The 13860-nt window shown below is 37.7% G+C and overlaps 1 protein-coding gene across 3 annotated transcripts in view; it reads right to left on the bottom strand.

The window, feature by feature from the left end:
• Nucleotides 1-13860, bottom strand: part of LOC149310929 (uncharacterized) — a 72518-nt gene that overhangs the window by 19869 nt on the left and 38789 nt on the right. For all 3 annotated transcript variants that reach the window (XM_089530045.1, XM_089530044.1, XM_089530043.1), the window contains exon 8: nucleotides 6320-6424. In XM_089530045.1, the coding sequence (XP_089386171.1) occupies nucleotides 6320-6424 (105 nt within the window). The remainder of the gene's footprint in view (nucleotides 1-6319; nucleotides 6425-13860) is intronic.

Genomic DNA, 13860 nt, shown 5'->3' with positions numbered 1-13860 from the left:
ATATTATAACAACAAAATCTACCAACCCTCTCTGCTTGTGTTGCAGACTGAACTACCCATGTAATATCTTGTGAGTATGCACTTCTCAACCAAGCTGGAATGTAAAACCAGTAAGTTAAAAATGTTTTGCAAATCAGATTATCAACTTATCTGAGATAGTATGACTCCTAAAACATGAGGCACAATACAAAAACTATGGTTTAAAAGCAATAACTGTGCTGTATTTGCAGCACCAGTACAAGAAAACTTTCTTTCCAACACCATCCTGCAGTTCTTAACTGTACCCTTAAACCAGCCAGACCTCCCAAGAAGGTTTTGGGAAGAAAGGATGCTGTCATGAAGAGAGCTTAGGGCCAAAACAGATGGCCTGGTAAAGCCGGCTTGGGGGTGTGGCGATCTAATGGGAGAGGCAGGAAAATATTATTATTATTATTATTATTATTATTATTATTATTATTATTATTATTATGTCAGCCGGAAGTCATGCCAGTCAGCTTCAAGGTGACTCAGGGGAGTGGTGTTCAGATGCCACTCATCCCAGAGCTGGTGAAAAGCTGGCTCTAGAGGCAAAAGGGCTTTTTTCCACCCCGAATAAGAGCAGACTTTTTCTGCTCCTATTTGTGGTGGAAGCTGGCCAGATTGGGGCCATGGCATGCAGTTGCTGTGGCCCCAATCTGTCTCTCTCAGGGTCAGCATGATGCTGCCCCTTTGGGGCCATTTCTTTCACCCCTCACTCCCCTTCCCCCAATTTTGCTGAAAGATGTAACACAGTGGGCCCGCCACATAACACATGTGGTTTAGGACACAGATCTCCAATAAAAGTGGAAAAACATAAATTAAAAAGCTTTTTTAACTTGAGAGTACACCTCTATAGGTATCTCTAGGTGACCCAGCACAACTCTATGGTCCACATCAACCAGACACTGACCACAGAATCATGCTAGAAGACCTACAAATGCCTAGAGAAGTGTTTTCTCTAGGAATCTCTAGATCTTCCAGCATGACACTATGGCCAACTTCCAGCTAAGCCACTCTTGGAGGGCCTAGAGATTTCTAGAGAGAACATGTCAATTAAATTCACAAATAATCAAATCTGCAAAAATCAAAGCTGCAAATGTGGAAGGTTGGCTGTACTGACAGGGGCCAACTGTACTGGAAACGGATGTTGTCCATCAGAGTTAGACCTAAATCTAATTGCTAAATGGCAGCTGAGGCTGAAATATCTTATCTCAAGGTTACCATCTGTGGGATTTACCTATGGCAGCCAGGAGATCCCTTGTCAGCAGGGGAGGTGAATTCTGTCTAGCTTTAATCCAGGTTTTAAAGGGAGTTCTCCAAGGTGCTGAATCCTGTTCTTTAAAAGCTTGCCAAAACTTGGAATGGATTCACCACCTCACTGACATGGAGCTTCTATCTGCCACTGAGTTTTACCCAGATAGATGTGAAGAGGACCAATAATAATAATAATAATAATAATAATAATAATAATAATAATATATTTATTTATTTATATCTCACCTCTTCTCTTTTGGAGATTGAGGTGGGTAACAACAGAAGTTAATACAATACAAAATAATCAAACAACGCAAACCCCCAACTCTCCCCAACCCTCACCCTCCCTCCCTGAATAAAATTACCACAATAAAACCACATATAAATACAGATCACAATAACAAATTAAAATCAGTTAAGAGATAGCGACAGTGGTGAGATTTAATCAGAAGATCAGACTTGTTCTAGTTTGGACAAAGGTCAGTCAGGGAAGGCCAAAGTATGTAAACCATACTTTAACTATGTATGATGGACTAAAAATGAGATGCAGGATCAACATGTCCTACTCTTTTTGACAAAAATTATTGCTAGTGGAACCAGTTAACCATTGTTAATTTAATGAATTGTTAATTGTTAATGAAGGCATCAGCATAGGGACTCATCCTATCCATAGTTAATGATAGCCATGGATTGCTGAAAAACATGAACTGGAAAAAAATAGTTTAAAACTCTAATGAAAAGAAACAGAGATGTAAGTGGATTTAAGAAGTGGAGATTAAGTAAAATATGATCCCCACTCCAGTTTTCAATGCCTTGCTTTCACAATGCAGCCATGCTACACCTGTTCTTGTCACTTGGGTAGGAAAACTGTAATTCACAAAGCTCCTACACCTTTAAACATGAGAACTGAATATTTAACTCATTTTCTCTAAATATATCTTCTGTCAGTTAAAAAAAAGAAAACAAGGGGGTAAAATGACCTTTTGGGACTTACAGGTCTTCCAAACTGCAGAATTAAAGCAGATTGACATCACTTTAACTGTCATGGCTGCCTCCTATAGAAACCTGGGATTTGTTGTTTGGTGAGGTATTCAGCCTGGTCTGTCAGAGAGTTCTGGTGTTACAAACTACAAATCCCAGGATTCTGTAGTATAGAGAAAGAGCAGTAAAAGTAGTGTCAAACTGCTTTATTTTTGCAGTGTGGATACACCCTTAGCATGGCCAGTGGTCAGGGAGTATGGTAGTTGTAGGTCAAAACTACTGGAGCGACAGTGGATCTGCACCCCCATCTTAGAATATGGAGGTTGTTCACCAAGGTAACCATTTTGGTTTGTAGTATTTTGCTTAAGTTTGATTTCTTTTGTACTCCTCAGTTTCCTAGAACTTCTTCTCAAACTTCCTCCAAGTATTATGCTATTTTTTTTTACTTGTTAGAAGACTTAAGTGTAAAATGTGTGCCTCTCCATACTACAGTAATATGTCCCAGCAACAAGGGAAGTAGTTTTGTATAATTATTAAATAATTACTTGATGTGAAGTATGTGTCATTTTTACATTAGTTTGGTGTTTGTATGCTTGTATGTTTAGACTATCACTGTTAGTGTTAAAACTGTTTTTTAAAGATCCATGAGACCTTGCTGTATGAATAAGTAGGAGGAGCCTGTTGGTAATGTTGGATGACGATCAGATTTGTTAAAAGGCTGTGAAAATAGAGAAAGTGAAGGACAATTTGAATGTTAATGCTTTATGAGGTAGTGGATGAGATCTGCATTATATTACCACTGGTGTTATTTTTTATGCAAACCATAGTGGCAGGAGTGGGATCAGCTGGGACAATTATATTCTTAAAGAGAGCATGGAGTGTCTATAACTACATGTTCTCTTTGCACAGTTTGTGCAGCATAATGGAGGTGCAGTCTAGATGTCAGTTCACAAGACTGTATTGCAATTGGCAAGTTGATGTAAACTGAGGAGATTGGCTGTATTCCATGGTCCTCCATGGAGTGCTGCATGTGAACACTGGTGGGAAATGGGAAGATTGCCAAGGAATGTGAGGGGAGAGAGATTCCTTGCCTATCAGAGTCAGAAATAGAGTAGTTTTGAGCAGAGCTTGGACTAATTATTACAAATCCCAAGATTCTGTAGGACAGAGTCATGACAGTTCAAACGGTTTCATTTCTGCAGTGTGAACTGTCATGACTCAGTCCTACAGAATCCTGGAATTTGTAGTTTGGTGAGGCACCAGTGTTCTCTGGCAGACCAGAATACCTCACCAAAACTACAAATCCAATGATTCCACAAGATACAGTCATGACAGTTAAAGTGATGTTGAACTGCTTTAATTCTGCAGTGTGGATACATCCCCAAAAGCCAAAATGCTCACATTCATGTTCTAAGGCTCTATTTTAACAACTTCTCCCACTATAACATGATATAAAGGGATATTTGCCACTAGCTAACATGGTGTAGTAGTTTGAGCTTTGTACTAAGACTCTGGAGACCAAGGTTCGAATCCTTGCTCAGCCATGGAAACTCATTGGGTAACCTTGGACAAAGTTCTCTCAGCCTTAAGGAACGTAAGGGCAAAGCCACTCTGAACATATTATATTCTGCCATGATCACTTTAGGGTCATCATAAATATGAAACAACTTGAAGGCACCCAATAAATACAAACTTCCAAAAGCCTGAACAGCTCTGTACCAAAGGATTTAATTGTTATTATAAACATTGCTATGAATCCCTTTCTTACAAAAGTCTAATATATCATATAAGTCTTCTATTTGGACTTCATAACTTTGTTTTTTGCAGATGTGTGACATATAAGTAATGAGTAACTGTACAGATCACAATTCGTTGCAAATCTCTTGTGTATCTGACATACAACCAACCCTCTGTTATGTAAATTATTCAAATCTGCAACCACTGCTACTATTATAGTGGACCCTCACATAAATGAAATTATGCAAATTTTCCTCAAAGAGAAGATTTATATATAGGGCTGTGCTATGCATTTGGGGGGGGGGAGAATCACATTATACAGACACACAGTTCTGTATCACTTCAGAATGCAGTGGAAAAGGGACAACATTTCTGAATCGTCCCCATGTAAAATAAATGTATTCTATTAACATTTGGGAAACATATGGGATCAGGGAATTGCTTACCATATATACTCATTTATAAGTTGACCACATGTAGTTGCCAAGGGCAGATTCTGAAGCAAAAGTTTGGACTTTGATATGACCCATGGAAAAGTCAAGGGTAAAACTTAGGGGCATGTAACGAAAGATGTAAAGGACAAAGCAAAGGAAAACGATGCCAAAGAACTTACAAAATTCTGGCAAGCATAACTGTGTTCACTCTAAAAACGTGACAGATGAGGAGGGAAGTATGATAAATGGTGATTGTGCAATGGATGGGGGAGGTGACCAGGCATGGGCAGGATAAAAATATGTGCACATGTCAAAAAGGATGTAAAGGCAAGAATTAAGGTACAGTGTTAGAACTTCTCAAGAAAGGAACTATTCCCTTCCCTGAGTAGAGTGGTGAAAGGTAAGAGCTTCATCCATCCCAGGAAAACCTAAAATAAGCACTGACCCTGCTCTATTAGCTCAGCATCCCTTTGATTTTCCTGCCAAGGCATTCAAAAAGGCTCATAGTGACACCACAGCAGAGAGAGTAGAGAGGACCAGTGCTTCTTTTAGGTTGTCCTTGCATGGACTAAGCACTTGCTTTTCATCACTCTAGTCAGAAAAGGGGATGTTTCCTTTTTTGATCAGAGTTCATTTACAGTACTAACGCTGACCTGTGGATAAGCTGACCCAGCTTTTTTTTGGTCAATTTTTGACTAAACCTTCTAGTTTAGTCAAAAATTATACTGTATGTTGTTGTTGTTGTGTGCCTTCAAGCCATTTCCGATGTATGGAAATCCTATCATGGGGTTTGCTTGGCAAGATTCGTTCAGAGGAGGTTTGCCATTGCATTCCCCTGAGGCTGAGAGCATGTGATTTGCCCAAGGTCACCCAGTGGGCTTTATGGCCAAGCTGGTATGTGAACCTGTCCAACACTCAAATCACTACACTACACTGGCTCCTTATACTGTATATACAGTAAGCTATACTCTCCTTGACATTCTAGCTTCTTCTGTTCAAGGAACATCTTTGCTTTTACTGGGGGAATATTAAAAAAGTAATTCCTACTCAAGATTCTACCATATGAGTTTATGGGAATAGTCCACACACTTTAACTCCTTTCCATAATTGCTTCATTTGTTTTGCATTTATTGCTTATATGATCTGTCAGTGAAATATTCATATTCTGCTACGCACAGGGTTCATAACCATGGGTATAGTCCATTCCAAATAAAACACTATTAAATATTTCATAATGGCTTTCAATTTTCAAAAAAAACAACAAAAAAATTAAATATACTCAACTTTGGCCAGAATATACAAACTTCCTTTCAAATCTAAATATAAAACATCTATTACAAAATTAAAGGCAAAGAGATAAAGGTAGTCCATTGACATGAATGTGTAGTCGTAACCAACTGTAGGGGGAAGTGCTACATCCAGAGCCAATAGAAGGCAAGGTCAAGAAGGCCATGGCATGATATGACAGTGGGACAGGACAAACTACAACTCTAAATAAAAAGGAATTTAATAGACAGCCTTCAGATTAAAGTCTCTAGCAAGTGATTGTCTCCAGTGCAATCTCACAGACTTGTCATTTCTTATTTGATCATTGCATCAGAACATTTGACCAATTCACATCAAAGTATCTGAAGGGCAGATGGGATCATGACTAAAATTATGTTATTTCTTACACTTCCTCTATACAACGCAATTTGCAAAATGCTACATTTCTTACTGTGTTAAAATAGTGGTTTCAACAGGGATTTCATTGGTGTTGATAGATTATTCTCTAATGCTGGGGGAAGAGCCAGAGAATTAATAATAACACATCAGAATTCCAACAGTACCAGAATCTCACCAGTTTTAGTCTAGCTCTCTCACAGGGAACAGAGTCCTGAGGTTTTCTCACCTACCTTGGGAAACATTTGCTCAGTTTCTTGCTGGGTGTTCATCTGTTTACCCTCATGATGAGTTGGAGGCTGGCAAGTACCTGTAGACCGCAGTGGAGACACTGAGCTCTGTCACAAAAATTAACAAGGAGGAACACCAGATGATTAATATTTGTTGATCAGCATACACACTAAATGACTTGTGGTCAAATACATATACTGTTTATGAATTCCTTTTTCCCGAACCAAAAAGCTCCCAAAGATATAAATAACCAACCCAGAAGCAAAACTAAGTAATGAGTTTGTGTGAAAAAATGAAGTACTTATAAATAAATTTAACTTCTTTAACTTATCAGCATTAGTTTGTGTCTGTGTTGCATTAAAGTGACCCTGAATGATACAATCCATTTGATTAATTAAAACATTTCTGCTTCTATTGTAGAAAGAAAACAAGTGAACAACAGGGACAGAGCCGAGGGCTGTATCCAGATTTTGGTGCATACAAGTGGGATGGCTGAAGCAAACTAAAGAAATATCAAGCTTTTGAATGGGGTAAGTATGGGACACATATTCTCCAATCAGCAAAGACACTGTTGACAAGTAGAGGCCATTCATTCATGAATAGCTGATCCTGAATCCAACTTAAAATTAGAAGATTTTTGTTTTCTTAGTTAATTGAATGTAACTGAAATTATGAGTACTAGGTAGGAAAATGCAATTTTTTTTAAAAAAAAAGTCTATTAATAATGAGGATGATGAGGATGATTTATTTATAGCATGCCCAATCACTAGGAATCCAGGCAGATTACAACAGTAAAAATGCATTAAAAATACAATAAAATACTAATTGATCCCTTCCCAACCCCCTGCCCAATATTAAAACTAAAATTAAACAATCAAAGTTTAAAAACAATAAAATGCTATACAGCATTAGGTTAAAATTAAAAACAATTTGGCGGGCAGAGAGACATACATCACAAAATTGAGATCATATTTGTAAACATTTAGTTGTAAACAATACTGAGTTCCATGGAACCTATTCTCAGATAGGTATGCATTCCCAGATATCTACCTAGGTATTCCCAGATAAACCACGTGAGAAATAAAATCTTCTGTTGTACTAGTGAACACATCTCTGAGAATTCAGAGGTAGGTCTCTAGAAAAAGGGGTGGTCCTGCCACCCATGTCTTAATCTCACCTTGGGGAAAAGGCAGAACTCTGGAAAAGTGACTTTTTAAAACTATAACTCCCAGACTCCACTGCACAGCATGTGGAAGTTCTAGTTTGTGGTAGTTGTTGTTGTTTTTTAATCACCTTTCTGAGCTTTGGGGAAACTTTATAGACAGTGTTATTTTGCATATAGAAGCTACAGTACCTTTTTATTATTTTGTTAGCATCCTGGAGACTATATAGAAAAATATGACATCAAATTTAAACATGTTCAGTTTGTTAACCCTACAAAGTAAACATCAGCACTGGTTTCAGGAGCCTTAGGAGGGCATTGCATGGAAATGGAACCAAAAGCAATGCAGATTGTTCATGAATTCTCTTTCAGTCTTTCTAGGGAACAGACAGTAATGAGGTACGTGAGCACCACTTGGGAAATTCTCTTCATACTGCTTCTGAGCCATGTGGAAGCCATTCTGATCGTGGGGTTGCAGTATATGTGATATAAGAATATTGCTAACCATGTGGCCAAGATCAACTGGATAGGTCTTTCTGCATATTTGTGAAATCATGGCAAGCACACAGGCTTTATTATAATCTAGGAAAAAAGTATAAGCCAAACAAGACTGAAAAAAGAATTGAACTGTCAAGAAAGGCTTGACATTGTAAATGATCAGCACAGATTTATTTTCTTTTGAGTCTTTTAATACCATGGTGGTAGTAATCCTCAAGTTGTAGAGGGGAACCAGCTGAATTTTTAAACAGTACTGGCAGAAAAGACAGTTCATTGAAAATTATGTGGTAAATTTACAAGTCTAGGTTTCCTGTTACAACAAATCTTAAACCACAAGACTGCTGTATCTTGGCTCTCGATCCATGTACAAACATCTTTGTGACAACAGGTTGTTTAAGCAAAAGCCAGCTGAACAAAGAGGGGGCTGCATATTATTCTTCCTGAATTTGTGCCACATGCTGGCCATCTATTTTACTGTTACTCTGTAAACAATAAACATCTCTCAGAAGTAGTCCCTATTCCACCCACACTAAACACATACTAATAAGAGAGCTAAAAGAAATTATTCCCAAAGCCAAGGTATAAAGCTTATCATTTTGTGATGTTTTTAACTTCAGCTAGGTGAATTACAAAAACACAATGATATGTGATACATGTGAACATTAAAGATTGTTGCACTTAAGATATGAGATAATCATGACATGAATGAGGGTTTAAATTATTGTTGCAGAAAAAAAGAAAGGTATTCTTAAAATTCTGAAAAGCTAATGGTAAATTTGAACTTGGTCTTGGAAGAAGGGAGCAGGAAAGGAAAAGAGTTGCATCAATGCATGTTGGATGACATTTTAAATGATGATAGAAACATACGAGAAGCTTTCAACAAAAACAAGAGGACTTTATCATTTCTGGATTCCAACTGAGAATATGATAAGCTGTTTAGGAGAATATGTTGGTGTTTTAGGGACAGGTTTAGTCTCAAATAGAATGGGAAGATCAAATATAGGAAATTAGATCTGGGTATAAATAAAGTCAAGATGGGGACCAAGACTGAAAATATCCAGAAAGAGAGGGCAACCAGCAGGTGGCAAAGCACTGCATCTAACAGCATCCCCCCTCAAGGACTGGGGGAAGTGAAGCAATAAAACTATCAGAATAAACTGAAAAGAAATAACTACTGGTTTAAGAAGCAGGTAGAGAATCATCAGGAGCAGATAATGTCAAAGGAGCCCAAGAGGAAAACAATACAAGAACAGAATTATCTGCAGTGTCACTAAATATGTGATGTTGCTGATACTGATCACTCTGTCCTCCTCAACTAGAGACACAAGCAAAATGAAGAAGAAGTCTGTCCAGAGAAATCATTTGGTAATCTTTAAAATTTCAATTGCAACTGACTGGAATGAATTAAAACCACAGTGATTAGCATTCATGCAGAGTATAGGAAGAGTAACCAATGCTTGGAGACTAAGGAAATATGGGACACTGGTTAGGTCATTTCAAAGATGAAGATGGAAATAAGAAAGAAAGTGGGGAACACATTACAGTGGACATTCCATAAACCCTCATGGTTACCAAAATTCACGGAGACTCAAGTCCCATTATATAGGCCACAGTAAAATGGTGTCTTTTACATAAAATGGCAAAATCAAGGTTTGCTTTTTAGAATTTATTGGTTGAATGCATGGACAAAGAATCATGGATAAAGAGGGCTGACTGTACAAAGTAATCTGCAAATGTACTGTAAGCAGCAAGGGCTCATGAACGGCAAGGTATTTAGAACAGTTCCAAGAATGGACTCGGAATGAATAAACAGTGTGCAAATTCTGAGATCAATGACCTAAATAATCAAATCCAATCAATTGCTTAAGCCATTTCTATTATAGTAATTTTCCTTAAGATGTTTGGCAATTAAAGAAAAAAACAAGTACAAAGATGCCACACTATTGAACCCACAAGATGAGAGTATTGCTTGCAATATCTAATGTATACCTATACGTATTTACACAGGACACATTTCTATACAAGAATGGCATTAAAACATCAAAATAAATGGTTGTGAACAAAAAGAGGTTCAAAAAAGAAAAAAGAAAACAAATTCTAAACATGTTAAATTGGTTTTTTAAAAATGTTTGTTTTCTGGTGATGTGTGGATGAACTCCCTGTATTAATGCAAACACAGCTCTTTGGTTTCTCTTAGAATTTCTTTCGTGACAGATTTTTGCACTAAGCAGTCAAAGTGTGCCGGCACTGGAGTGAGCGATATTATCGGGTGTTAGCTGCAACACTCTGATACATCCTTGAGAACTAGCACATCATTAGTGATACCTTCACAACTAAATGTTCAGGTCTTAGATCATATGGCTGACAAAGCTCAGGATCTCACCCTCCACTTAAACATTTCTTACTATAATCGTTTAGACAGCCTTCTGGCAAGCTATGTTTGAACTTGTTAATATAGTTATCCATCCACAGTAATGTATACATGTCTGTCTGTATGTATGTATCTGTACAATTCAGATGATTTCACACTATGTAAAAATGCAGGTCATTTCACAGGAGAGTCAAGTTCTACATGACCATCCAATTAACCATTACTTTGCACTGAAGGAAATGACAGGGCAAGGTGAAATGCAACAGTTTATGGTTTAGACATGTATTTTGTGTCTTCTTGAACAGATTTATAGAACTCACAAATTTATCATACAAGTAGCATAAACTCAATTCAAAGAAGTGGCTGGAGTCTATGATTACATGTGAATGAGTACTAAAGCATTCTCTACACCTATTTAACTCAGCACCACACTCTTGGTGAGTCATTCAGGAAATAATACAATGGAAGCAATACTTTCCCATGCATATCATATAATAAATACATTTGATTTTTAAAGTTCTTGGTAATTTCCTTCTCTTTTCAGTTCTACAACTTTCTTGAGTTGACTGAAAATGCTTTCAAGTACAGGTGAGGTAAAATATTCTCACCTGGGAGCCAGATTCACAAATGGAAAAGTGAGAGTTTGTACTAATAAATCACTTGTATGCACAGGCCAATGTAAATCTTCTAGACTTCTTACTAATTTAGGTGGATTGAGTCCTTTTCCCACTTCTACTGTCCTTCTGCAAAGCATTATAATGCAGCACAGATCCCCAATAAAGGAATTAAAAGCTGGGTGGCAATCATGGCACTAATTTTGTAATGTAACTGGCTGTCTTCTGTTGGAAATATCATCATCATCATCATCATCATCATCATCATCATCATCATCATCATCCTACACTTCTCCCAAGACTGGGACTCAGGGTGCCTTACAACATTATAAAAATACAGTTAAAAACATACAAAAATACTACATTAAAACAGAACCTCTTAAACTCTCTCTTCATAGGTCCCAATCTAATAGAGCAAGGCACTTCTTGTAGCCTTATTGGCCTGCTCTAAAGCACCTGTGTGTGTGTGTGTGTGTGTGTGTGAGAGAGAGAGAGAGAGAGAGGCATGAGTATTGTGCAGCTTGTGGCTGCAAGTGGGTCCCCAACACCCTAAAATATATACATGCTCTTTGTGTGTGCGTGTGTGTGTGTGCATGCATGTATGTATTGATGCTGAATTCTTTAAAGAATTAAAAAGTCAGAGAAACTCTGTCTCCTGGTTTTGGGAAAAAGAGACTATTTGTCTCTAGGCATATTTGTGTGTTCCATATTCATATTTTTGTCATTTTCATCAAGTTTTTAAAAAGAATTCTAGTGAGCATGTACTGCTTCTGTAATAAGTATTCTTTTTAGGCTGCTTCTGTACTGAAGAATTAATGCAGTGTGCCCATGTTTTAACTGCCAGGATTTCATCCTATGGCATCCCAGGATTTGTAGTTTGTTATAGCATCAGAATGCTGTGACAGAGAAAGCTAAGTATCTCACAAAACTACAAATCTCAGAATTCCATAGCATTGAGCTATGGCAGTTAAAGCAGTCAAGCCGCATTATTTCTACAGTGCAGATGCATCCAGAGATATATGGTTAATATAGCAATATGAAGAAAGACTTATCTTTAGTTTGCATTTCAAACTTTTTGCTGTTTGACAGTTAGGCAACCTGGCATTTTCCAGAGTTTTTAACTCCAGCTCTCTTCAAATAATGGTAGTTCACCTAATGGTCAGGAACTGTAGTCTAAAACATTTGAAGGACTCTAGATTGCATATCCACATTCTACACAATATCTATTTAATTTCTTCCTGTAAAATTATTTTTAAAGATGAAGCAAGCTAAATATATTCAAAAGTGAGCGATGTAAAGATTTAGTACATTCAAACTCAAATTTAAACTCAATTTATTTTTAGATTTGAAAAGAAAAGAACAGAATTCCAGTACCTGAACATATAAAGATGTAATCAGTTATTTTTTCTTTATTTTTAATTAGCAATTTCTCAAATACATATTTTATCCATTTTAGTGTCCTAGCTTTCTCCCTCACTCAGTATTGCATTCTAATCTAAAATGAATTTTTAATTCAATTCTAAGCAGCCTTCAACTATTACAAAGTTTATAATGGGAGCTTTTGCACTTCTCCACTTTATTTTCTTCTCACATATTTGTGAACAATTTCTCCTGATTTTTTTTAGGCTCTCAGTAATAAGGATTCAGCTACGATATATTTGTCTTAGGCCAGGCAAACAAGGGCCCATGTGGGTTACCTCTGACTTGGACAGGATGAAAGACTAGAAAGGCCTCCTAACGGTTTGGTGACATCTTTACTAATCCCTCTCTGTTTGGAAACAATTATAGAAATCACTCAAAATTACCTATGTTTCCACAGCAAGGTCTAAAGAGCTTTCAGTTTCAGAGTCAAAGTAAAACATGCTGTCATATGTCTGAATAATTCTATTGAGTTGAAATCACTCAGAATCAACTGAAGAAACTGACTGAGAAATTCACTTATGAAAATATGTCACATGGAAGTATGACAAGTTGATCTAGCTTAGATGGGTTTTTAATGGGTCACACAAATTTATGAAGGATGGATTTATCAATTTGAAATTATACAGCTACTGTGGAATCTTAAGTTTCAGAGAATTTATGTCTCCAAGCACTAGAGGCAGAAAAGAAACAAAAATCAACAACAGAAATTACATCATCATCATGCTCTGTTTATGAGGTTCCAAAAGCCACCAGTCAGAAACAAAAAAACCTGGTCTAAACTGGACATGTTCTGATTTTAACTGATTTCTGTTTTATCATTGTAATTATCTAGGTTCCTAGATAAAGATGCAAAAGGCACTGGTAATATAAGTAATGCAAAAAAAGATGCAAAAGGCATTGGTAATAAAAAGAGATATTACAAGGGATTATGACTTTTCTTGGAACATAAAAAATTCCATGCGAATTTAGTGGTATTATTCTGCATGGCTTTTAAAAAATGTTCCACCAATTTTATTCCTTACATCAACTTGGTGGTGTACTCCATACTCTGTTTTCCCTAACCATAAATACCTACCAACAATCAGTTCACTTTGCAAGAGCATCAAAGGACATTAGAGTTCTTCTTGAAGATCAGTTCAAATGAAACTTTGGCGAGATACAGACCGCCCCTTTGGGGCGGCTTGCACCCGCCCTTTCCCTGCTGGGTCGGGGCCTGAGCAGCCACATCAGCAGCCCCGGAAGCCCCGATCCACCACTTTCCAGGCCTCGGGGAAGCGGCAAAATGCTGCTTCCCCCCAGCCTGGAAAGGGGTGTTCTTGGGGCTTCATGCCCCAGGACACCCCAGGGAGCTGCTGCCAGGAGAGAAAGGGGTCGCTTGGTCCCTTTCCGCCCGGCTTCATTCCCACAGCCGTTTGGTGGCTGAGGGAACGAGGCGCTCCCCAGGAAGAAGCTCTGTTTCAGAGCTCCTTCCGGCAC

The sequence above is a fragment of the Sceloporus occidentalis genome, unplaced genomic scaffold (genome assembly GCF_023333645.1).
Source record: "Sceloporus occidentalis isolate IW3139 unplaced genomic scaffold, rSceOcc1.0.p SCAF_6, whole genome shotgun sequence".
NCBI lineage: Eukaryota > Metazoa > Chordata > Lepidosauria > Squamata > Phrynosomatidae > Sceloporus > Sceloporus occidentalis.
Note: the sequence above shows the minus strand (reverse complement) of the source record. Positions and strands in the feature narration are given on the sequence as shown.